Genomic DNA, 27969 nt, shown 5'->3' with positions numbered 1-27969 from the left:
TAAGTAATACTTAAACATACAACACTTTAGTAGATATTATGTAATTCAGGAGAAAATTTTTCATCATATACAAATATGTTTACCTACTTACGCCTTCAAGGATGTTGCCCAGGAGAGCCAGGGCTTACCACGAGTTACCAATTTTTTTTTCAAGTATTCAAGTATATTTGTTGTACTGTTATTTGTTATATTGTGTATAATATTATGACTGAGTTTTGACGAATATTCCTGTTCGCCACGTTTCCGTTAGGTTATTCAGAAAACAGTGTGCGCGGGGACTGAACCCACGACCTATTAGAACGCGTATTCAAATCTGCTTTAGATGTCCGTAATCTTAACAAATATGTCTGGGCAGAAATATTTTTTTACCCCAATTTAATGGTTTAGGTGTGAAAGCGTAGCATTTTAACAAAAACAACTCTAAATTACACTACTATAAAAAGAAATAAAACACGCTTAAATTCGTTAAGTATATTTTAATGAAATAAATAATTTAATATCTAAAATTACATCGTCACCTTTGGCATAATGATTTGGCATAAAATATTTTCTAATCATAAAACGTAATATGTAATGATATGTTGTATTTTGATACATATTGTGTTTTTTTTTTCAGTTTTCCACGTAATTTATTGTTTGAAGTGAAAATGCATATGTAATCTTAATAAAATTCAAATTATAACATGTAAATTTCGGATGAAACTGAATCAAATTTTATTAATTTAAAACTATAATACATATCTTTTAATATTATTACATTTAAATTTTAATACAAAGTACCTATAAGCGATACGTCACTTAAAATCTAAACCTATTAACAAATGTCTACTTGAAAATTTATATTTGGAAGCACGTGCTTAGTGTTTAGCATTAAATAATATCTAGTTGTTATTGAGTTATTGATCTTATATAAATTGATGTAGATCAAACATTGCATTAAAAGATGACATTAATAAATAGTAGATACAGTTTAAATTTAAAACATGAGTGTAATAAAATGTCGCTCAATGTTTTTCATTTTAGAATTATGAAGTGTTAGAATAAAATGTCATACAAATTGCCTCACATAACATTTATTTATTTCTTTACTAGAATATTTAACATTTAGGAATAACATATATTTATGTATTAATAATTTCGCAATGAAATTATTTTAATATTAATTAATTAAACATCATTTCGATTACATGTAGGTAATTATATTGTTTATTTCTTTCTTAAAAGCAAATTTTGGCAACGATTTTAATAAAAAGCCTATAGCTTGAGTAAATATGGATTTCTCTAATTTCTTATCATCTATACTACTTTTTTCTCTAATACGTTTAATGTATATATGTTTTAATTTTACACATTAGAAATTGACAATTTAAATAGACATCAATATATATAGAAAATATTTGAACACGCTTAGTTTTTTGGAAATCCACACATTTCTCTATATGGTTATAAGTATAATATAATATATTAATTGATTTAAGTATTGTAAATATACCAAGATATAGAAAAGAGAGAAATATATCGTCCCATATACATTTTGATAATATACAGTTAGTAAAAATATTTTTTAATATTATAAACAATAGGCCAATTTATTATGAGGTAAACACACTACAGTATAAACTTTAATTTTCTTTGATTTTGTATTAAAATTTTTAAAATATTTGGTCAGGATTTCTAATTGATGTATTTTAATTTAAATATTCTCTGATAGTTAAATTTTTCAAAATTTTACTTAAGTTACGAAACATATTATATTGATTTTACTTCATATAAATGGAATATATTATGAAGGTATTTATATATTTTTTTAAAGATGGTGTAAGTCTTTTTATGTTCCATTTGACTGTCGTTCAAGAGTTGTCACAAAATTGAGTTTCATTTTAAGTTTTGCAATGTACATGTTTTCAATATAATATTTATTGTGCGTATTGATTACATTTTTAATAAGTAAATTTTTTAATTTAACATTTTGGCCTATGCTAGGATGGAACACAAATTAAATATGTATCTCAAAATAAATAACTTTAAAATAATAAACTTAATATAGATTTAAATAATCTAATTAAAGCTTACAAACCAAAGAATAAAATAAAGACATCAGTCTTTCTTAAAAATATCCATAACAGTAACACTAGAACGACTAAAACAACCAAACTATATATATTTACATGCATAATACGTAATATTACTGAATTAATTAATAAAAATAAATCATGACTAAGAAAATATTACATTTTATAAACATTTATTTATTTATTACATATAGTTATTTTTATAGTTATTGTAAATGTCATCATACAAGATAGAAAAAAAATTGTAGCTATTTGACACTTTAGTTCGACTTTACAATATTCTTAATGCTTTGTTCGCGTAGTCTATATTAAAACGATTGTACTTAGAAAAACATAACTAATATCTTTTTAAAAAAAATATTTAAAACAAGGGTCAGAAAAATAATGAATCAGAAGACTATAAAAGTTGTTGTAAATGATCATTATCAATCATCAATAAAATGTAATATTTTCTTCATCCTGATACATTTTCAAAATAGCAAATACGCTCACCAGCTGTTCTCAAATACTTTAAATCTTATAACGATATATTAAAAAATTTTATTTTTATTAATTCACTCGCTTTTTCAACACCTAATCTAAATTGATTAAATTTAAAGCATTAGTAATACTGATTAAGATCCATTAATTCTATAATATTATGTTATTTGTAATATGCATTTCGAAAATATTTCACATTCAATCTATCAAGAATTTCAATGGCAGACAATAGATTTTTTTTTATTTTATTTTTGTTAATATAATATTATAAAAGTAGATTTCACTCACCGGAATATTTAGCAATTTTTTTTTTGTATATTATTGTACAAAAATTGTTAAAACAAGTGATTCATTATGTGTAAGTTTAATATCCATCAGCAAAGTAGGTAAATGCAGTCAATATGCGTGTGCCTATTTGGTTTAAAATAAACTTATTGTTGTAAAAGCATAAAAATATCTATTGATTGATACATTTAAGTTTTTTTTTATTTCTACAAAAAAAAAAATAATAAGTTTATTTTTGCATATCGGATAAAGTATTGATAAAAAATAATTTCAGTTACTGTCAAGGGTATGTCAAGAACTTCCGCAATGCCTGTATCTATATTGCATAGATAGAAAATTTATGAAAATTCTAGTATAGATACTCAGATTTACTATATTAATACAACTATTCATTATAATACTGACTACATGGAAGACAACATACAATTAACTATTAACACACACACAACATACAAGTATAATTATACATAAATCCTAAAAAAATATAGCGCATAACACAAACATACGTGAACGCGTCGCCACGCTCCCAAAAATATCTCAAAAGTCCCAAAAATTAATGAGACTAAAACGCCATTTTGATCACAATAACTTAAAAATAAAAACCTTAAACATAATAATACCACCAAATTTAAATTAACGAAATAAAACGTCCTTTAGTAAAGTAATCGAGTAAATGATAAAACTATAGATATAAATCCTAATTTAGATAATATGGCACATAGTTTTAATGTTAAAATTGTGCTCTTACAAACTTTTCGTTTGGAAGTACTAACATAATCGATACAGCAATCCAATGTTCTCGTTCTCGTATCTCTCACCGAATGAGATCGACTTGATGTGATGGTGTCCCATGGTTGGGGCCATGGCTTAAGCGGATGCATGTTTAGCTTGTTCTTCTGCACGCATTTTTGTACGTAAAGTTGGAACGTCTTCTGGAATACGGACTATTGTGTGGAATTTCTGGAAATAAAAACGAAAGTTACACGGATAACCTATTTTAACGGTTCACTCCTCCAGGCTCCAGGCCAGGCCAGGCCTTATAGAAGAGGAGCTATGGAGCTTAGACATACCACGCTACTTCAATGCGGGTTGGCGGACTTAGGATGATAATATTAAATTCATTAATAACCATTAATTATGTAGTTTATGTGCATTTTAAGAAATTAAATATCACGTGTCTCAAACGGTGAAGGAAAACATCGTGAGGAAATCTGCATTCCAGAAAATTTTCTTAATTTTCTGCATATGTGAAGTCTGCTAATCCGCATTGAACCAGCGTGATGGACTATTGGCCTAACTCCTCTCATTCTCAGAGGATACTCAAGCTCAGCAGTGAGCCGAATATGGATTGACAATGATGATGAATTATGTTAATGATCTAGATCTAGACCAACGACAACGTAATTTTATGACAACGTACAAAGGGGTGTAATACTACCAACTTCCCCACTCTAAGTTGAAAATTGTTATTGAAATTTTAGCTACCTATTTCATAATTCCATGAAGAACTTTAACTCAGGTCTTATCCGAAAGCACTGGACCAAAAGTCACTTCATCAATACAATGCTGTTTGTCAATAGAAGCGCTGTTTATAATAAGAGGAACTTACCTCCAGCTTGGTGCCAGGTGTGACTCGCCACAAGTATATCATATACCCGGGGATGCACAGCATAGAGGAGAGTGCAGTGAACCAACCGAAGGCGTGCGACCACCACGGATACTCATAATTCATGTACTTTATCGGTTTCCATTGCACCAGATTGAAGATAAAGACGCTCTGTATAAAAAGAAAATTAACTATATATTGATATTTCTATATTTAATCTATTTTCATTATGTCAATGTCACAATGATAGTTGATCTAAATTCTGTAACGATTATCGTGTCTGTATTAAATCGTTTATTAAAGTCAAAAGTTTGTCAGCATATGCACCTACCATAGGTAAATGTGTGAGTACCATAGTGAATGGCAACTATGGAGTTCGAACCTTCATGATTGTGGACCCTTTACTTGTCCACGTATTTACAATTAGACTGTTATAAGTATAGGTTACTTATAGATGAGATAGATAGATATAATAAAATGTCAAATCCTAAGAAGTCATGTGCAGACACTTAGCTTTGAGTGCCGAGGCAACCTTTCGCTAACCGCAAATATACGTGACATTTTGATACAAGTATGCAGCATCAAGTAAAAAATCGATGTTCCAATATAATAACATTTTGTAAAATTATTAATGGAATTTGAACTCACAATACAAATCGCCGGCGTGAATCCAACCCAGCAAAACTTCCACCAGATGGTAGGATAGTAGCCAATCATTTCCTTGATGCCGTCATAGAACCGATTCACTCCAAATGCCCAGGATATGGAGACGCACTCGAAGAATATCAGGAAAAGAAGACAGAAGCCGGAAACCGCATATGAATCCAAAATTTGGAAGACGTACATACCACCCTAGAATAATATGAAGATTAAACCAATATGAACATTAAATTTTACGCAGGTGCGTTAAACAGCAAATGAACTGTGTCCTGTTTGTTTTTTGTAGATAATTTTATTGAATAAAATTCTCATAAAAATGAAACTTTTGTTTTTTGTTGTTTTTGTTATAAATTTATTATTTTAAGCATATGATTTCGGTAAAACTATAAAATATCTAAATTCTAAAAAAATCTACAGCAAGAATCTCAAGAGTTTACTTCAATTTGATAAAATAATGTTGAGGGATATAACAAACGAAAATCCCTCATTATATTTCTAAAGGTTAATCTTACCTCAGAAATACACGACAATCCAACCAAATACGATATAACACAAGTAATAGCAATGAATATTTCTTTTCTTCGTCTCAATAATTTAGGCCATTCGTCTATGACAGCTGTGATGAAACCTTCCATGGTACAGAACTGACTGTCCAACCCTATGAGTAGCAGCATGAAGAAGAACAGACACGACCACAGTGGAGCACCAGGTAACTGAAGCACTGCCGAAGGATACGCCAAGAAAGCTAAACCGGGACCTAGAAATAATACAATTAGTTAGATAAATCAGTTAAAAGAATAAAATAAATACACATATGAAAATAGAAAATTATCTCACGAAAAATGTAAAGTTAAAGTTATATATAATATACCTATCGTATGTAATATTTAAGTGTATTAATTGTAATTAACAATTAATAATAATTAATTATTTTTTTTAATCTAGTCAAAAGGTCTCATTTTATAATGCCGTGTAAGGATGATCTATACAGTCAAGGGTTTATATGATTCAAGTTCTTTTAATAATATTTTAAAACTAAAATTGTTTTTAGTTAAAAGTATTAAGAAAAAAAAAACGTGCGTCTCGCTCGACAGAAGTGAAAACTTAAACGTTAAACCTTCTGCTGTATGCGTGAGAAAAGGGGGATGCCAGACAGAGTCGCCGCGTTACGTTACAAAGTTACCCGCCCATTGAAGTTATCATTTCAAAAAGTTAGTTAATGGTGTTAAAAAGTACCTGATGCCGCCACTTCAGCTACTGGTCGCTGCTGCTCATGAGCCATGAAGCCGACGACCGAGAATATAACGAATCCGGCGAACATTGATGTACTAGAGTTCACTGAGCATACGATTAGAGCATCTCTGAAAATAATAGAATTATTTAGAATTAATTCAAAAATCAAAAATCAAAATTCGTTTATTTCAAGTAGACGTAATATAAGTATTTTTGAAAAGTAAAGTTTGACTGTTTGTTGAGTCGGCTACAACTGGTTCGGAAGGCACACACTCTCAACAATACGTACAAAATAAATGTTTGAGAAAGAAAGAAAAAAAGATCTTTATTTTTAAGTAATGCTACATATTACATTCTTAAATTCTAAATTAATTTATAATTATTATCTTTTTTGGAACACTATCCGTTGGTCGCCCTCCTCACTCGTCGTTCAATCCGTTCAGACATGCACATGCTTAAATGTAGCATGTTATTTAAAATATATAGAATACGACGCAACGTAACGCAACGCACTAATCGAATCTATACTAATATTATAAAGAGGTAAAGTTTGTGACGTAGGTAGTTTGTGTTATCTCTGGATGGATACCGAAACGATTTTGAAAATTCTTTTACCAAAAGAAAGCCACGTTATTTGCGAGTGTCATATATTTTATCCCCGTATTCCTACGGCAACAGAAACTACGAGGTTAAAATCGCGGGGCGTCGGCTAGCTTAAAATGTGTGGGAAACGTCGAAACGTATGCAACGCACTAATGGGGCAAAAGCCTAAGAAGTCTTTGACTAGCGACAGGACTTTACGCCTAATATTTCCAAGATAAATAATATGAATTTATAATATTAATGTTGATTCATTAAATTAATCTGGTGTCAGGTTGAATCAAAATCAAAAATCAAAATCAAAACTTTTAACTAAACTTTTGTTAACTTTCCTTTTATTGGTGAACAATTAGATGATGTGTATTTCTTATAATTTTTAATTAAAATAGCAAATCGATTACGATCTGGACACATTCCATCAAATAAATTTTCATTTTTAATGAAGAAATCGGAATCGCCATGTTGCGAAATATGTGGAGTAATTGACAATCGTCGTCATCAACCCATATTCGGCTCACTGCTGAGCTCGAGTCTCCTCTCAGAATGAGAGGGGTTAGGCCAATAGTCCACCGCGCTGGCCCAATGCGGATTGGCAGACTTCACACACGCAGAGAATTAAAGTAATTCTCTGATATGCAGGTTTCCTCACGATGTTTTCCTTCACCGATTGAGACACGTGATATTTTAATTTCTTAAAATGCACACAACTGAAAAGTTGGAGGTGCATGCCCCGGACCGGATTCGAACCCACACCCTCCGGAATCGGAGGCAGAGGTCATATCCACTGGGCTATCACGGCTCACAATTGACAATGTACAACATTTATTGATGGAATATGTTCAAAATGGTCAGGAAAGAGAAGACTTAATCAGTGATTTAAACTTAAATAGGAAAGATGTAGGTTTTTTTAATACCATCATGGCTTTTCCAATGTCTGGGGAAGCCAGGATGGTGTATGATCTTTGTTTAATAAAGTAGATTTCAAATTCAGTAGTTTAATATATAATTCTTTTACTATATAGAGCTGACATATTTTTTGTAAAATAAGTCCTTAAAAAATTCAAGATTAAAAAAAATCAATATACTTCTGCTTAGTTTCATTTATTTTAATTTAATTATTAATATGCAATACTATGTTGAGCCGTAATAGCCTTGTGGATATGACCTCTGCCTCCGATTCCGGAGGGTGTGCATTCAAATCCGGTCCGGAACATGACTTTCTTTTCTGTTCTTTCTTGATGCGTCTTAACGCAAGGTTAAGTAGAATACAGTATGGGACGACGCGTGAGAGACGAATGGGATCGCCAGAAAGAAAATATCGAAGCGTGATAGACCACCCCCTTCCTGAAGTAATGCACGTAAACTGCGGTACCAAGAAGGAAAGGAGAAGATAAGAAAAAAAAAAAAAAAGTAGAATACATGTAGTACCGTCCATGGTTCACTAGAATCTAAACTAACGGCCATGATTTTCTCGTAATGCCGTAAGCGATAAAATATTTTCGCTTACGGCATTGCATGTTTTCGCCCTAACCCCTCTCATTCTGAGAGGAGACTCAAGCTCAGCAGTGTGCCGAATATGGGTTGATAATGTTAATAATATAAATACCTACTAACTTACTTGTAAACATTGTTAGTGAACTTGTTGTAACTTCCCAGTGCGACTAGAGTGCCCAACCCAAGGCCGTAGGAGAAGAAGATTTGCGTCACAGCATCGATCCATACTTCGGACTCCAGGAGTTTGGACATGTTTGGCATCACGTAGAACTTTATACCTTCTATAGCACCTGGTAAAGTTATACCTGGAAATAAATAATTGATTAGGTAATATTTAATTTCTAATTGTGGCCCTCATAAAAAGGCTCAAAGTCACTCAGCGGGCGATGGAGCGAGCTATGCTTGGGGTTTCTCTGCGTGATCGAATCAGAAATGAGGAGATCATTGATATAGCTCAGCGAGTCGCGAAGCTGAAGTGGCAGTGGGCAGGCCACATAGTTCGAAGAGCCGATGGACGTTGGGGTCCCAAGGTGCTGGAATGGCGACCCGCACCAGAAAGCGCAGAAGTTTTGGTCGACCCCCCACTAGGTGGACCGAGTACATCAAACGGGTTCCGGGGAGACGCTGGATACTCGCGGCTCGAGACCGTTTTGTTTGGAAGTCCATGCAAGAGGCCTATGTAAAGCAGTAGACTGTTAATGATGATGATGATGATGATGATGATGATGATGATGATGATGATGATGATGATGATGATGATGATGATGATGATGATGATGATGATGATGATGATGATGATGATGATGATGATGATGATGATGATGATGATGATGATGATGATGATGATGATGATGATGATGATGATGATGATGATGATGACGATGATGATGAATATTTAATTAACTAGCTGTAATTATCATTATCAAGGAGTAACATAGGCTATATTTTATCTCCGTATATATTATATTCATAGCAATGAGAAAACTATGCAGGTGAAATCATGATGCGTCTGCTAGTAACTAATATACTTTAAAGAGGTAAAGTTTTTAGTATTGTAGGGGGATAATCTCTGGATCTACTGAACCGATTTTGAATATTCTTTTACCACTAGAAAACCACGTTATTTGTGAGTATCATAGGCTATATTTTTTTCCCTTATTCCCACTGGAATGACAACTACGCGAGTAAAACCGCGTAGCATCGGCTTGTACTCGTGACTATTAAAGTAAATGAGAAACTCACCTCTGATAAGCAAAACGGTAAGCAAGAAGTAAGGGAACAAGGCGGTGAAGTAGACGACCTTGCCGGTCCAGCGGACTCCCTTCCAGATGCAGAAGTAGCAGAGGATCCACACCAGCAGCAGAGTACCGGCGAGCTCCCAGCGAATGTTGCCAATATGCTCGATACCGCTTGAGATTTGAAGGGCACGGCGTCTGTTGATGCATCAATATATTTAGCAAACTCAGAAGTGGATTACAAAATAAGAAAACCAATGTTGAACAAAAGTATTCACAATTCACAATATTTGTCAGGACAACTTAATTAACAAATCAAACTGTAACCAAAATAAGACCCTAGAATGGCAGTGAATGACCTTAAGTGGAGGCACGAACTTGTGATCGTTGTGTGTAGGGTTAAAGGAGCCTTGTCAGTTAACTAGCACTCCCCTTTACCACTCAAGTCACTCTCCCCGCCTATCCCAAGTAACAAAGAATTATACGCAACAAGAAATGTGGACGGCTCGAACGCCACGAGCATACTAAAGCGTACGTACGTAGTACGGTGGGTACGACGAGCGCCTTATATCGCCAGTGGTTCCTGCCAACCGATCGCTACCCCTCTCTAACTCCCTACTTTTTATGGAAACAAGTCGCGGCACCTAGCGTCGGCACGAGCCAACACAAGATCAAGCGACTTCATATCCGCCTCAGACTACTTTTTCCTACAATACATTAATAAGCTGCCTCATAGACCCCATGGTTAGCTGGTTCAGCTATGGGGTCCAGGATTCGAATCCCTGGCCAGACCAACAAAAAATACGTTATTGGGATTTTTCTTACAAAAAAAATCTTAATAGCAGCCTGGAGTTGGGAAATTTGGCGGTGTTGGTACACCCCCGTGCCTCGAAGAGCACGTAAAGCCTGATCTCTCACCGGTCGTGTCAGGACATGTTATTTGAGAAACCAATGGACGCTGGGATCCCAAGGTGCTTCACCTGTCCACCGGGGACATCAAGCGGATTGCAGGGAACCTCTTGCAGAGACCGTGGGTATTCGAAGTCCATACAAGAAGCCGATGCAGCAGTAGATGTTCAACGGCCGGAGATCTACCATTTACCAAGAGTACTAGACTATCTTTTGGCCTCTTGTAAAAGCCCCCATAGATCACAACAAGTAAAGTTTTTGTTTACTTACTCCCAGAACTCCTTAACCGGATCGGACAACATCGCCTTGCTGATATTCTTGCCGTTGAGCGTGCAGAATGTGACCTTGTCCAGGTCGGACCAGCACGTCAGGTTGGTGCGGTCGTACGGGTTGACACACGTGTTGGTGTTCCAGTAGTTGTCGCATGTTCGCCAGGGCACGTCTGGGGATTGAGTTAGTCATCATTAGAAGTTAACGGTCCAGTACAAGGTCAGGCCTCTCTCCTTATAAGAAAGGGGATATGGAAAGGCACACTACGCTAATTAAAATGAGGGTTGACGGGTGATAATGTTAAATAGGAAAAACCTCATCAGCTCAACGATAAAGGGGCTGGATACATCTTCATAAGGTTGTGGTTCAATCCCCGCTGAAAGTGTAACAAACAAAAAAACCCCATTCGCATTATTAATATTTATTTAGGATACCCAGATGCTGGGTCTTATTTGTCTCAAAGGATGAGCCTTGTCATACAGAGAGGTAATAACGCCAGCGTATTGAGTACATCTTGTTCATCTGCAGCCTATTCAAAGGAGGAAGTTCGAATATCTGGGTCGTTTATTGCGAAACTCCAAATATAACCTGCTTTAGCTTATTATCCAGGGAAATATAAAGGGCGAACTAAAACCTGTCATCTTGGCTCAAGAACTTACGCCAATGTGAATACCAGATCACTGTATCGGACAGCAGTGAACTAAGTCAAATTAGTCTTAATGATTACTAACTACCGATAGGAGATGATACAAGCAGAAAAACAAGGAATTAGGTACTTTAATGAAAAGAGAAATAACTCACCAGATCTCATGGACATGAAGAAATAGAAGATAGCCCAAGCAAGAATCACAATGTAGTACACGTTCATCCAGCAAGACATCACGGCGGCTGCGTATCCGATACCTGGAAATTAGATTGTGTGTTAAATAAGATGCTAATGTTATTCTTCAATATTTGTATATTTGTCTTCTTTATGTACCAAGAAACATGGTCCAAGTCTCTACAGCAAAAGGAACAAATATGTCAAAACTCTTGGTCAGAGATCATACTTGTACCACTTACCAGTATTAGTTTTTTTTTATCCTATGACTCCCAGTCATGATTCTGTCTCCCTGGGTTGACACGGAGCTAATATGTCATTTCCCAGGGAACCAACGTTATTTTATAAAGTATATCGCCATGAAAGCCAAATATCTTAGCATTCCATGAACTCACCGTAAGGGTGCCGGGTCAATCGCGTGGCAGAGATAAAAACATCATCATCAAATTAGGCGATGGACGTCCACTGCAGGACATAGGCCTTTTATAAGGACTTCCAATTATCATGATCTTACGACATACGCCTACATCCAGCGAATCCCTGCGACTCGCTTGATGCCGTCAGTCCACCTAATGGAGGGTCGATCAACATTGCGTTTTCTAGTGCAGGGTCGCCATTCCAGCCATGCCATCAAGTAATAAAGTTTATTCTAACTGAATTTCCAAGTGTACCAACCTTTGAAAATCGGCGCAATCTTGAATACACCCAAACCGCCGATGGTGAGCATCTGTCCCATAGCCAGCTCCATGAAGAACATGGGGATGCCGGCCAGGATGAGCGTGAGGAAGTAGGGGATGAGGAACGCGCCACCGCCATTCTTGTAGCAGAGGTAAGGGAAACGCCAGACATTGCCGAGACCTGGATAACGATACATTGTTAAAGTAGGTATTCCCATGTAAGCATTGTCACCAAAGATGTTATCTACTCATATCATAAAGAGGTAACTGCCTCATTGGCCCCGTGGTTAGCTGGTTCGGCTACGGACAATGAAGTCCAAGGTCCGATTCCCGGGTCAGGCCAACAAAAAATACGTTATTTGGGATTGTTTTTACAGGAAAAATCTTAATAGCTGCCTGGCGTTGGGAAGTAGGCGGTGTTGGTACACCCCGTGCCTCGGAGAGCACGTAAAGTCGTCCGTCGTGCGCCTGACGAGGCTCGTTCTTAATATTGAGCCGAATATGACCCAAATTATTAATGATGATGATGTTTTTTTCTCACCTATGGCCAAACCGACGACTGATAGGATAAAGTCGAGCTTGCTTGCCCACGACCCTCGCTCAGGTAAATCGGCTTTGGTCGCTACATCACTAGAAACAGAAAAAAACAATGAATAACTTATCTATTTTGCTATCTCTTCGCATGATTCTCCTTGTTTTCAGGAATTCAACGAATTTACAAGTAGCCTTTGTGCTAACCCAGGGCATAATCTATCTCCAATCCAAATTTCAGCCAAATTAATTCAACACTTGCAGCGTGTAGGAGTAACAAACATACACACACACAAGTAAGTATCTTTGCCTGAGTACCTCGTCGTCGTCGTCGTTATCAACCCATATACGGCTCACTGCTGAGCTCGAGTCTCCTCTCAGAATGAGAGGGGTTAGGCTAATAGTCCACCACGCTGGCCCAATGCGGATTGGCAGACTTCACACACGCAGAACAGACAGACATGCTGTTTTTAGTTAAGGATACTGTTTGTAACTTTTAAATTTGAATAAATTTATTTTCTTTCTTTCTTTCTTTCTTTCTTCAGAGAATTAAGAAATTCTCTGGTATGCAGGTTTCCTCACGATGTTTTCCTTCACCGATTGAGACACGTGATATTTAATTTCTTAAAAAGCACACAACTGAAAAGTTGAATTTGCGTGCCCCAGACCGAATTCGAACCCACACCCTCCGGAATCAGAGGCAGAGGTCATATCCACTGGGCTATCACGACCTGGGTACCTACTATCAACTATTATAGATGACTCAATTAAAGACCTAAACTAAACTGCTTAATTTTTTCTTACCATGAAGTCCTATAGGGTAATTCCAGGATAGATGCCCCAGTGGGATAGATGACTTGATTTTTATTTCACTATGTTAGGAGCACTGTAGGAGTTAAATTTTACTGTAAGTAACGAGTCCTCCCCCCGCAAACCTTAGTGTCGGTAGGATTTTGACCGGAGTACATGCGCTTCGTCTGTGTGAGTAAAAATCTTCCGCGGTGAGACGACAAAAGGCGCCAAAATAAGATTTGTAAGTACTTTCAACAGTGTATTTTTTCTCTCGCTTATAATGTCTATTTTTTTTCTATTTGTCTGCTTGCATTGAAGATTAACCTATGTAAACTGATAGATTTTATAGTAATTGAAACTCATCTTTTGTTTTTATCGATAAAGGCATCTATCCCCTACAAAAAGTATAGTTGCCCCGTTTTTTATTAGGATAGATGCCCCTAAGGGCAACTATCCCCAACTGTTTATTATAAGTGTTGTATTGTTGCAGGAGAGCAAAATGCCTCGTAAATATAAAAGAAAACAGGGTGTTGTCCTTCGTACTGTAACCTAGACCGAAGACAGTATGCCAACAGCATTTGAAGACATGAAAAAGGAAGAGAAAGGCGTAAATCTGATTTCTAGAATATAAGAAATACCATCTAAAATATTAAGACGAAGATTTGCCATTAATAGCAAATCTTATTTTCAAAATAACTGTATATGTACTGTTGTTTTAAATTTGATTTACTTTTACTTTGTATTGTATTGCATCATATCATTGTAGTTACTATCTGGCATAATTATTGCTAAAAAAATATATTCATTATAATATAAGTCGTTTTTAATGCTGGATATATATCCAGCATTAAAATATTGACCTAACTGGAAGCTTTTATATTGAGAGTAGCATTTCCGTTTCCGTCGATTTTATACCAGTTTTCGTACTTTTATTGACGTCAGGTTTGGCTTTGTGGCGCCACCTGGCGGTGTCGGGCTCGGGAAGTTTCGTAAATCGCTGAGCGCGACTCTAGCTCATTGGCGTTTCGTTTACCGTCGAAGCAACTTCTTGCAATCAGTGGGTACCCGACATTGCAAGAAAAAAGTGATAGTAAAAGTATAAAGTGAAGCGAATTCACAGTGACTACTTTACATTAATTGGTACGTGATCATTATTTTTAATAATTATCAGAAAATTTTAAATAGTACCTACGTGATAAATTTTTAACGGTTGGTCCGTTTGAATCACTAAAATAGTACGTGATCATTACTTTAACGGTTTGTCCGTTCGGATCACTACCTTATTTATCAAAATGTTGTCTTTTGTCTTTTTGTAAAGGTTTTCGTACTTATAGAGTGTAACATTATATTTTCTTTTGTAGTGTTATTCCGACTGCCTAAATAATAGGTTATGGATAATATAGTGGAAGAGGCGGGCCCAAGCGGGGTTCCTAGAAAGCGAACCCGCAGCAGTTCTAATAGTAGTAGCTCGTCCAGCAGTAGTTCGAGCTCTTCCTCGGATAGTACTACAAAACGGACGCGCCGCCAGCGACGTAAACGACGCAGACGCGTTCATAAATCACGAATGATGGAGGACGTATACAAGCTAACAAAAGAGATCGGTGAGTTACGTAAACATATTGTCACATCAAGTAATACTCATAATTATGAAGAAATTTGTTCCCAAGTGAGTGGTGATCTTTATAGAGATATACCTGACGAACCACAGTGTCAATTCGAACAACAGGAAAAGTGTTTAGATTTTTCTTTTGATATAGAAACTAAGGTCAAGGAACCTACTGTTCCGAAAACATCAGAAAGTTTCCTAAAAATGTTACTTGATGTCCAACGTTTCGGTACCGCTTCTTGGTCTGAGGTTAGATACGCAGAAACTCAAAAGAATTATAATCATACTCCAGGTTTCATAGACCTAGAATCAAACGAAGAGGTAAAAACGTATGATACCTTACGTCATCTAGCAAATACAGAAAAAGCATATGCAGCTATCACATACTGCATTTTAAAACAAAAATTAGCTTTACAGGACGCAATAAAAGGTTTGCTTTCTTGGGCCAGACAAAACAATAATACAAATTCTGATCAGTTAACTGCGAAAATTGAGGAATTATTTCACAACAGTGAGTTTCATAAAGTTTTTTCAGATTTATTACAAATGGTTTGTGGCCACAGAGCAGAAACTATTGAGATGCGCCGTGATCATATCACGTGCCAAGTTCGTGATCCATTAGTAAAAGCATTATTGAATAAAATACCACCTACAGATACGCATTTATTTGATTCGGATAAATTCACATCCACCTTGGAGAAGGCTGGCGGCGTCCGAAAGGCTTTTTGGCCCAAAAAGGAAGGATGTGCACAGTCAAAAAATAGTCAACTAGATCGCCGCCCCTCGCGGGGGCAAGGCGTAATAAATGTTCCATCGCGTGGAACACACTCGGCACGGCATACACAATGCACTCACGCTCATGCACAATCTTACACGCATCATTATTATAACCCACCCTCGCGGGGTGGATATCAGCGTGCCGGTTATGCTTCTAGAAATCAACATACTAAAAATAATTTCGATTATCATGCAAAGGATAAAGAATCCTTTCCGACCCGGGGCTCGCGGCCCACTAAGGGTAGCTACAGAGGACGCTCCAACGCATCCAAAAACTCCAAAGATAACTGGAGAGATTGACTCGACTTCGTTTCAAGCAGGTCGTTTAGTGCACCACCTTTCGCAATGGCAGAAAATGCGAGCACCAGAAATCATACAGAGGTTAATACAAGGTTATCGCATACCATTCTTTCAAAAACCTCTTCTTGTTTTTCCCAACCTAAACAAAACATCATTTCACACTCCTGTGTCGGAAGAAATGTCTGCAATAGTACACAAAATGAGAAAACAAGGAATCCTAAAGGTAGCTCCACGCACACCGAGCTTCCTTTCGTCGCTTTTTCTGGTGCCAAAGCCCGACGGCCGGTTACGACCTATATTCAACCTCAAAGCACTAAACAATTACATAATAGCAAAACCATTCCACTTGATAAACATGCACCGCATCCCAGACTTTCTTCAATCCCAAGATTGGTTAAGCAAAGTAGACATAACACAAGCCTACTTTCATGTAAATATAATAAAATCACAGAGGCGCTTCCTACGCCTTGTATACAACGGAGAATTGTTGGAGTGGACTTGCTTGCCATTCGGACTAAACACGGCTCCCAAAACTTTCTCAATGCTGACAAATTGGGTAGCACAAGTTCTAAGAGAAAGGTGGAATATAAGAATAATAGTTTATCTCGACGATTTTCTCATAGCAAATCAAAGCGCACATACACTTCGGGAACATGTCAAAATTACAGTACAGTTACTACAGACCCTTGGTTGGCAAATAAATTTCGAGAAATCGATTCTTTGGCCACAAAAATCGATAACTTATTTAGGAATAGTATGGAAACCCTGGGAAAATCTGAAAATTCTTCCAAAGGAAAAGTCCGATGTAATAATCGCAAACATAAATCACGTGTTAAAAGAAAGAAGATCCACTCTAAAAAAGCTACAAAAAATAGTAGGTCTTCTAAATTTTGCGAGCTTTGTGGTTCCACGAGGACGATTGAATCATCGATACCTGTTGCTGTTCAAAAACACAATTCCGGATCCATCATCAAAAAATTACCCGTTACCGTTGAAGGTAATCGAAGAACTAGTTTGGTGGACTCAGAATTGTCGACTGCCTACTCCACTTCATTACCCTATGGCAAAAAATTTTTTAGTAACAGATGCCTCAGACCACGCCTGGGGAGCACTACTGAACAATCAGGCTCTATGGGGTTCATGGTCTCAAGAGGAACAGGCACTACATTCCAATCAGAAAGAAATGTTGGCCATACTACATGCCCTCCAGAATCAAGCTCATCACATACACAACAGTTCCATCTTAATTCAATGCGACAACAAGACAGCTGTCGCTCATTTACGGAGGGAAGGGGGGACGAAGTCGTTACCTCTATTGAATATAACATTCAGAGTTCTAGAGTTACTAGATCAACATCAAATTCACTACAGAATACAATATATACCCGGCAAATACAACGGTCATGCAGATCACTTATCACGTCATCTCCACCCGCCGGAGTGGCACTTACGCCCAGTTTGCGTAGAAAAAGTGTTTGCGAAGTGGGGTACCCCGGTAATCGACCTTTTCGCTTCAGAGAAGGCTCATGTAGTCCAGAATTATGTAACGCGAGACATGATGGACCCCCAAGCTCTTTTTTACGATGCATTCAGCATCCCGTGGAACTTCCAACTTGCATGGGTATTCCCGCCACCATTTCTAATCCCGAGAGTCTTGTCTCACCTGAACCAGGCGATGGGAATATTTTTGATAGTAGTACCCCGGTGGGAGAAAGTCTTTTGGCGGGCGGATCTCAGATCCCGAGCGCTTGCAGCACCTATAACTCTAAGGCATCTAAAGAAGTTTCTCATCGACACTTCAACAGGCCTTGCACCTCCAAAAGTCGAGGAGATAGTTCTCGAAGTCTGGAAATGTGGGGGTGGTCAGAGGCGACAGAAACTTGGAATTCTAAACAGTTATCATTGCTTAAAAATTCCTGGCGAAAATCTACTCTAAAAACTTATGAATCAGCGTGGAAACGTTGGTGCTTATGGTCTAGAAGTAAAAATATTAATACTATTCACCCCACTGGTTCAGAGTTGGCACAATTTTTGGCAGATTTACACTTAAATCACAAATTATCTTATAATACAATCCTGTTACATAAATCAGTAGTGTCAACTTTATGTAACGCTGAAACTTCAAGTCTCTTAAGCAGCCACGCTCTTGTAAAGCATATCCTAAAAGCCATTGCATTAAAAAATCCAAAGATTTCCAAACCCCCGGTCTGGAATGTTAGTGATTTAACTTCTTACTTAGTTAATTATTCAGTAGATTTAAAAAATCAATTTCAAGTATCTCGTCATACTGCTGTTATATTACTGTTATGTTCAGGAAGACGTGTACATGATCTAACATTACTTAGAGTTGATGATAAGCATTGTATAAAATCTGATGATTATATTATATTTTGGCCACAGTTCGGTTCAAAAACTGATAGGAGTGATTATAGACAATCTGGCTGGAAATTACTAGTAAATAAAAATAATAATAACCTTAACCCTCTTTTTTGGATTAATAAATCTATTACGTTGTTGAATGATAGACGTAATGCAGCAAAAACCAAGAATTTGTTTGTAACAATAAGAGGTTTAGCTAAACCTGCCTCGCCTACGGTTATAGCAGGTTGGATAAAAACGTTATTTAAAGAAGCCGGCATATCTGCTACTCCTGGTAGTATTCGATCGGCAGTTGCATCCAAAAGTTGGTGGGAAAATCATTCCCTCGATGAAATATTGGCTCGTGGAAATTGGCAATCAGCAAATACTTTTAAAAATTATTATAGACGTGAAGTGATGGAAAGTAATAACTTAGAAAGTGTAACTCAATTGTTCAATTCAATAAATTAACGATTGTTAATATCAATGACTATATTGATTTGATTTCGCATTTAATATTATGTAATAACGATTTTGAGTTTTTTATTATTCATTATTATTTGTAAAGAAGGTTAATTGATTTAGAAATAAACAAGTGTTATTGGTTACAAAAAAGTTTTATTTTAATCACATTGGCGTAATAATATAATAGATACATAATCTAATATGTGGCGTCACCAGGCGAAAACAAACAGGCTCTCAATATAAAAGCTTCCAGTTAGGTCAATATTTTAATAGCAGCGTTTTACCTGAAATAAAACGCATATTAAAATACTTACCTAACTGGAAGCTTTGAGTAATTCCTGCCTGGTGATATATTGAGCCAATGAGCTAGAGTCGCGCTCAGCGATTTACGAAACTTCCCGAGCCCGACACCGCCAGGTGGCGCCACAAAGCCAAACCTGACGTCAATAAAAGTACGAAAACTGGTATAAAATCGACGGAAACGGAAATGCTACTCTCAATATAAAAGCTTCCAGTTAGGTAAGTATTTTAATATGCGTTTTATTTCAGGTAAAACGCTGCTATTAAAAACGACTCGTGGCTCTTACATTCAAATGAGGAGAAGCTGGATTTCCGCTGGATCGAACAGCAATACGTCAGTTAGCATACCAGTTTATTAAAAAGCTACAGCTAAAGCATAACTTTAACCAAGATGGCCAAGAAATGAAAATGAAAGTTATATAAAACACCATAAAGACTGATTATAATAATATAGTTGTTTGATTTCAGAACAAACCAAGTACAATGTTTAAACTAAATCGCCAATCGCCACTAAGGGTACCTATCCTCAGAAGTTTTTTCATGCTAAGTCATCTATCCGCCACAGTAGGCGTCTATCCCATTTTTTAGAGGTCCAAAAAATTGCAATTTACACAAAATCTACACAGTCTATATCAGAACGATTCAGATAATATAGAACATTAAGAAATATATTTAATATCTCCCAAAGAACGCAATGCTCTAAGATTATAAAATTCCGAGTTATTTAGCATTTTCGAAAAGTGGGGCATCTATCCTGGACTTACCCTAACCGACCAATTGATACCTTTTTATTGCTAAGCCATTAAACCGATTCGGATGAAATTTGACATAGAGATAAATTGGATTTTAGAGCAGATCATATGCTATTTTTATCCCAGAAAAATCCATAGTTTCCGCGGGATTTCCAGAAAACAACAGGAGCCCGCTAGTTATAAATCACTTATAATCTCACCTGGGCTTGCTGCTAGCTGCTTGCAGTTCGATGTCTTCACCGCGGCATTCATTTTTGGTGTCCATCTCTCTTTACTCTTGCTAACTCTCTTCTCTCTCTTCTAACTCCAATGTCTCTTGTTTCCCTCACCGGCTAACGATGTATCAGTCAAGGGAACTGTATTAACATTTTTTCTAGAAGTACGCAGACTAGATGTGTATTACTTCTATGTTGTATTGTTGTTTCAAGAAATATCTGCAACAAAATTAATTTATTTCAACTTTTGTATCAATGATATTTTATACTAGAGATAGGCCATCAAAACTGAGGTGGGCAAATGTGGAAAATTGACTTAATTTCTTTTAATCGCTTAAACAACAAACGTTATTTAAACAACTAATACCTAAATATCGTCTACAATGTCGAGTTGTGTGTTCAGGAAGTGTAAAAACTGTATATACATAAATATATAATGGAAATAAAGACAAAATTGTGCATGTGTGCGCTCAACTGGTGTAACTAAATTAGGATCACTTTTTGCGGTGATTTTGTAGTCACGTAACCTATCTATAGTATAAAATTATCATTGTGTTGCATTTTTTGTGGTTTTATAGTGTATCTGATACACTACAAAACCCTAAATACACTTTCTGTTTACATCTATTGATAATACACTGTACCATCAATAGATATAAATAGAAAGTGTCTGAGCTCGAGTCTCCTCTCAGAATGAAAGGGGCTAGTCCACCACGCTGGCCCAATGCGGATTGGCAGACTTCACACACGCAGAGAATTAAGAAAAATCTCTGGTATGCAGGTTTCCTCACGATGTATTTCCTTCACCGTTTGAGACACATGATATTTATATTCATAAAATGCACAATCCATGCCCCGGACCGGATTCAACCCACACCCACAACCAACAAAGACGTACCGTCAAGCGATTTAGCGTTCCGGCACGATGCCGTGTAGACACCAAAAGGGGTGTAGATTTTCATCCTCCTCCTAACAAGTTAGCCCGCTTCCATCTTAGACTGCATCATCACTTACAGGTGAGATTGTAGTCAAGAACTTGTAAAAAATAGTGGCAGGCAAAACTGGCATTCTACGGCCGGGTATGTGGAGAGGTCATATCCACTGGGCTCTTCTTCTTCTTCTTCTTTTCCTGGGCCTTTTCCGCACTTGGCCACTAAGGATTGGCCATTGTACGTAGGTCCCTTCGCTGGAGTCACTCCAGCCAACCGAGCTCGCTCCAGAAGCCTAGCAGACCCCCAGGTCGCCGAACGCCTCCTGGAGTGTTGCTGGGGATCCAATGTGTGCTGCGCGTTGTTCAGATACACCTTTTTTTATTCTTTTTTTTTATTCTTTACAAGTTAGCCCTTGACCACAATCTCACCTGATAATGTAATCTAAGATGGAAACGGACTAACTTGTGAGGAGGAGGATGAAAAATCCACACCCCTTTCGGTTTCTACACGACATCGCACCGGAACGCTAAAACGCTTGGCGGTACGTCTTTGTCGGTAGGGCCACTAGCCACGGCCGAAGCCTCCCACCAGCTAGACCTGGACCAATTAAGAAAACCTCAATCGGCCCAGCCGGTGATCGAACCCAGGACCTCCGTCACTAAATCCACCACGCATACCACTGCGTCGCGGAGGCCGTCAAAACTTACACCTCTGCATCCACTGAGCTATCACGGCTCTTAAATAAATAAATATGTCAACCAAAATAGTTTCGTTGAATGCTATAAACGGTACGTACGACTAGGTAACCAGCTAACCAATTGAATAATAACCGTCGATGTAGCAGACAAGTTGGGAGCCGACCGTACCCTCGCGACTCAGGAAATGTTTACACTGGCACCCCAGTTCCGAAACATATAAATTCTTGTCACGACCCCCCATTATAGTATCAGCTTAGTTATTGGAATGTTTCGTTAATAGAATGCTATTCAAGGATGTTTTAATAATAATAATAATAATAATAATTTATTTTATTTCAGAATTACAAATCCATATATTGTTAGTATATTAGTAGGTGACATTTCCATCTTACTTATTAAATTGAATTAGTACAGTTAGTAACATTGGAATTTTTTTTTTTTTGATAATATTTAAAAACAACAATCAAGTACGCCCTATAGCTACTTCCACACAATGGCCTAGAATTGGGCAGTCGGGCCTAGCAGACAATACCCTTAGGATGCCATTGGTGCTAGCACGTAATCTCTGTAGGAGAGACGAAAATTCGACGGTGTGAGATTCGAATTCTTCTCTTATCTCTCTTTGTTTTCTTCAATGACAAGTTAGCCCTTGACTGCGAACCAGTAAACACGAATTTCTAAGGAATTGAAACAGCTATGCAGTAATGCCACTAGATGGTTTTTTTTTTTATTATTCTTACAAGTTAGCCCTCGACCACAATCTCACCGGATGGTAAGTGATGGTGTAATCTAAGATGGTGGCGGGCTAACTTGTTTGGAGTAGGAAGTCAATCCACACCCCTTTCGGTTTCTACACGGCATCGTACCGGAATGCTAAATCGCTTGGCGGTACATCTTTGCCGGTAGGGTGGTAACTAGCCACGGCCGAAGCCTCCCACCAGCAGACCTATGTCTGGCTGCTGTTTCAACTCCTTAGAATTTCGCGATTACGTTATGCCACCTTCACATTATGAAAACTGCCACTAGGCACTCTGATGTTAAGTGACGATGCAGTCTAGTATGAAAGCGGACTTACTTGGAGGTGGTACCTTACAAGTTTATAATATATACATCTAACGGTTTCTACTCGGCATCGTACTGGGAGGTCTCTACGTATATCTCTCTATCTATAGTTCCTCTATAGATAGAGGAAGAAGATACACCGATACATGTTATGTTTAGATTAGATAGATGTATACGAACAACATGCAGCACACATTAGATCCCCAGCAACAGTCCAAGAGGCGTTCGGCGACCTGGGCGGCCTGCTAAGCTTCTGGAGCGAGCTCGGTTGGCTGGAGTGACACCAGTGGGGACCAGCACCAAATGGGTTGACGTACAACGACCAACCCTTAGTGGCCAAGTGCGGAAAAGGCCCAGGAAAGAAGAAGAAAATAGAAAGATAGACATGAATTTGAAACTCACACAGTTGAGCTATTATACCTACTCATAAACCTACTCATAAAGGCTGTAAGTTTATCAGCCTATCCTCCTACCACAGCTAAGTCAAAGACAAAGCCAGTCACGGAGTTTGAACTGTGGTTGCTTTCAAAAGTTACAGGTTTTAAGGGTATAGACGCTCAATCATCCAAGTAACAATATATAATACACAACACTATTAATATATGTATAAAATATCCAACCATTGCGGGACATTTGAAGGTCCAAGTAAACGGTGGTCAGCTCTAAATTGAGAGACCTCAGTGTCTTCTGTTATTCGACCCTTGATAAAACAGTCAAGCGAAAGCTTTTTAAAGTGTTGGTCAAAGCTTTTCAGAACAATAAATAACATTTGGCTCAACAATTCACAAGCCGGTAATCTCGTGAGCAAGGTCCAAGTATTTTGATACTTTTTCCTTTTCAGCTTTAACCAGATTATCGTCACGTAGAACAGTAATATCAATAGTTATTGCACGACGCACCGACCGATCAACTAGCTAGACTACATCAGGTCTATAATTGGCTGCAATATACCTGTCAGTGATAAAATAATCGGTCCCTTTAGAGCACTGCTATTTTCAAGAACTGCTGAACCTGGTTCGTACCTTTAGTAAAATGACTACCAAATTCAAAGGCCAAGCTTTAGAGCGAACTACTGGCGGAACGGGCGCATAGTTTAAATGTACATGTATGTCGTTTGAGTAGCAAAATTTTTTGTAGAGACAAAGGACATATGCAATGACATACGGGGGCCGTGGTATTGGGAAGTCCCTCTAAAAGGTGTATAGAATATTGGCCTTTTGTATGGAGAAAAGACTTGGGACAGGGGATGTTTATTGGCTAATGTAATGATGATGAAGCAGGGAATCACCCAAACCAAATAGAAGTGCTCAGCAAATTACTCGTAAAATAGTTTGGGGACCTCTAACTTAGTGACACTAGTTGCATTTTGTTCATTGTTTTGACAAAATGCCAATTCGTTCAACAGGTAGGTAGCAAGCGACCTGTTAGTTGAACTATGCGAAGTTACACATTTTCGGATTTTATCGAAGTACGGTAAGAGATGCCACTATTAACCGTAGCAACGTCATTAGCGTACGACAATATAATATCTGCAAATAAATAAATTAATTGATTGACATTTTGAAGATGTCATTATATAAAATCTCCTAAGATTTTTTGTTATTCTGGTATTTCAAGGTTGAGTATGCTTAACACTTTTCGTTAAATTAAAATAAATAAAAACGGGCCAAGTGCGAGAGGTCAATGTTATTATTCAACCTCCTAACAGTTTCTATTGATTTGATATTCCGGGCTCTTTATCCTGGAGGTATAAATCAACCTCTTATAACCGTTATCCTGGCACCTACATATAAATTGTTCCACCATTTGACGTAAGTAAGGTAGAAGTGCCAATTGTTTTATATTGACATTTTTACTTTACGTCGCTGACACAGAAAAATGTGCCTATAATTCAACTTACATATACCTACCTATTATTACGTATATCTATTATACTAGCGGTAAAAAACACCTTTTTTTTTTTTTTTTTTTTATTTTGAATAAGCAAGCGCTTAGCTGCAATCATGCCTGATGGTAAGCGATGATGCAGCCTATGGTGGAACGCGCTTGCCTAGAAGATGCCTATTCACTCTTGACTTGAAAATACCCATGTTGTAGGTGGTGGGGAAAACTGAAGCTGGGAGAGCATTCCACATCTTTGCAGTGCGTATAAGGAATGAGGAACTAAACCGCTTGGTACGCGCCCGAGGGATTTCGACAACGTAGCGGTGCAGATCTCTGCGATGCCTAGCAGTCCTGTGGTAAAACGACGAAGGTGGCACAAGATCGAACAGTTCCTGAGCGCACTCCCCGAAATATATCTTGTAGAACACCGATAGGCAGGCAACCTTTCGGCGATGCTCTAAGCTTTGAAGCTTACAGTCAGTTAAAGCCTCATTGCCAATGAGTCTTCTAGCGCGTTTATCCACTGAATCTAAAGCAGCAAGCTGGTATTTGGCGGAGCCATCCCACAAGTGGGAGCAGTACTCCATACACGATCGAACTTGAGCTTGATATAACGATAGAAGCTGTTCTGGTGTGAAGTACCGTTTCACTTTATTAAGGATGCCAAGTTTTTTGCCTGCAGTTTTTGCCTTAGATTCAATGAACTGTCCGAAGTTGAGTTTGGACGATATGGTTACGCCAAGAAGCTCTAAGCTATCAGATATTCCTACAGACATATTCCGGAAAGTAGGAGTCAGATGGAAGGGGCTCCTTTTGGCAGTGAACAAACATGCCTGAGTTTTTTCCGCATTAAACTTAACCAAATTGGCATCTCCCCATTCAGACACCTCATTTAAGGTTAAATTAATGCGTTGCACCAAAGCCTCTCGTTGTTCATGGACCTCAACCCCACTAGCACGGGGACTGGACATATATCTCTCTGTTACAGTGCTATCATCTGCATACCCAAATATACCGGGTTTAAGCAGATCATTTATATGCAGCAGGAAAAGTGTAGCAGAGAGAACAGATCCCTGAGGAACACCGGCATTAATTGCCATTTGATCAGATGAGATGCCATCCACGACAACTCGAAATGATCGCTCACTCAGGAAATCAGATATCCAATGACCTATACATTTTTCCGGACTAAAAAGTATATGTTGCTCAATAATCTTATTTATTAACCAGTGAAAGTCCCATTTAAATCAGTTTTACCAGAGATTAGGCCGGACAAACAGACAGACAAACTTCCAAGAATCTTTGATGTGTTTGAGTATCAGAATAAGCACTTGAGAAAATAGTTATTTTGAGATCAAAGGCAGACACTTCCATTATATTTATAGTTTTGATTCTTCTTCTTAAAGTGCATCTCCATTACTAAAGGTTGGAGGTCAGCTTTCTAAACTTCTCCTTGTCTATGGCTAAGCGGAAAAAATCTCCGATTGTCTTTATGCCAGTCCATTCCCCTATATTACGTATACCGTTTGTTTTATACCATTATGATGGGCAAGATTGCTGGCATAAGAGGAGTAGGAAGAAGGAAGAAGTACTGGGGCCTTAGGAATTGCACGTCGATTCTGTATCTACAAACACTTTGAAAACTATGGGAATGACATTCACTATCGACATGTCATGTGATCAAGTAGTCGATCGGATCTGTCATTTCTATAAATTTTGTTAGTTTTCGAAGCGTTTATGATGGCTAAGCCCCAGGACTCCTTCATTCTTCCTACTCTTCTTTTGCCAGCAATCTTGCCCATCACAATGGTTAGAAACAAACGGTATTTATTGAAGGGTTGCAAGCCTCTTCCTCTATAAATATTTGGCGATATATCGGTCTGTTTGTCCAGGCTAATCTCTGGAAAGGCTGAACCCATTTGAATACGACTATCACTGGTAAATAGAAGAGGTTATTGAGCAATAAATAAACAACTTTTTAATCCCAAAAATCCATGACTTCCACAGGGTTTTTGAAAAACTTGCGGGCAAGTAGTATAATAAAAGTTACTTACGAAAACCCGCACACACACCAGCACAAATATACACTATACAATACACACGCACACACACATTGTCATACACTACGCACAAAGTATCCGAACGCAAACGTCACTCGTTTCAATATGGCGGCGCTGTCAAATGCGTGCTCTCCCGCCTCATGCTTGGTCGCGAATGTGCCACGATAGCTTCGCATTGCGACCACAACGATACGCCGATGTGATGTCGACCCTCCAACTGTCAGTTGTTGAAAGAATTTATGAGCATTGCTTCATAGATCCCCTCCGGAAAGTGTCGGGATCGCGCGGGATTCGACGCTGGCGGTTGATAAATTGATCGGCGATTGTCATTTCTACCGGACAATTTGTTGCGTTGTGCTAAATCGTTGTTATAACCTATACATATTAATACACATCGCCACATTCCCTTAATAGAACACGTAACGCTTTTACGCGTGGTTACCGTTCCCGTAGGAATACGGAGATAATATACATCCATCCTTCCTCGATAAATGGGCTATCTAACACTGACAAAATTTTTCAAATCAGACCAGTAGTTCTTGAGATAAGCGCGTTCTAACAAGCAAACAAACTCTTCAGCTTTATAATATTAGCCTATTATAATATTACCTATGAATTTCTTCTTCTTATCTTCTTTTTGCCATTGCCATAACTATGACCAATATTCCCGTTCCAGTACAACTAGACGGAAAAGGCTGTATTTAGGAGTGGATAAGACAATACTCTAACGGGGCGGGGGCGAACCACCACCCCTCGATGATGAGTCCGGCAACTTCATCATTGAGCTATTGAGGCTCTATTAATTCCGTGAGTTAGACCAAAATTTTCCTCTTGCTACGATTCTTATCTATCTATTCTATTCTATATATTATCATCATGTCCATTCCTTAGAAGTA

At 37.6% G+C, this 27969-nt stretch overlaps 1 protein-coding gene across 1 annotated transcript; it reads right to left on the bottom strand.

Moving 5' to 3' along the window:
- Positions 1 to 461: 461 nt before the first annotated feature.
- On the bottom strand, positions 462 to 27285 carry LOC112056851 (sodium- and chloride-dependent GABA transporter 1). Its single transcript, XM_024097334.2, has 13 exons — positions 27068 to 27285; positions 20423 to 20656; positions 12883 to 12971; positions 12340 to 12522; positions 11646 to 11747; positions 10845 to 11016; positions 9673 to 9863; positions 8555 to 8735; positions 6340 to 6464; positions 5616 to 5860; positions 5092 to 5295; positions 4447 to 4614; positions 462 to 3797 (listed from the first exon to the last, which is right to left on the bottom strand). Exons 2-13 carry the CDS (start codon positions 20485 to 20487, stop codon positions 3705 to 3707), a joined length of 1818 nt encoding a protein of 605 aa, XP_023953102.1. The 5' UTR covers positions 20488 to 20656; positions 27068 to 27285; the 3' UTR covers positions 462 to 3704.
- Positions 27286 to 27969: the final 684 nt, after the last annotated feature.

The sequence above is a fragment of the Bicyclus anynana genome, chromosome 25 (assembly GCF_947172395.1).
Source record: "Bicyclus anynana chromosome 25, ilBicAnyn1.1, whole genome shotgun sequence".
Taxonomy (NCBI): domain Eukaryota; kingdom Metazoa; phylum Arthropoda; class Insecta; order Lepidoptera; family Nymphalidae; genus Bicyclus; species Bicyclus anynana.
The sequence above is the reverse complement of the archived record's forward strand: the minus strand, read 5'-3'. Positions and strand labels throughout refer to the sequence as shown.

What these genes read in the sequence shown, in the direction of transcription:
- LOC112056851 (XM_024097334.2), bottom strand. Translation starts at nt 20,487, where the DNA reads ATGGACACCAAAAATGAATGCCGCGGTGAAGACATCGAACTGCAAGCA. An exon ending in GATTGTCGTGTATTTCTGAG is followed by an intron (nt 5,296 to 5,615) that starts GTAAGATTAACC and finishes ATATTATTCTAG; the next exon opens with GGTGGTATGTACGTCTTCCA. An exon ending in CACCTGGCACCAAGCTGGAG is followed by an intron (nt 3,798 to 4,446) that starts GTAAGTTCCTCT and finishes TTTTATTTCCAG; the next exon opens with AAATTCCACACAATAGTCCG.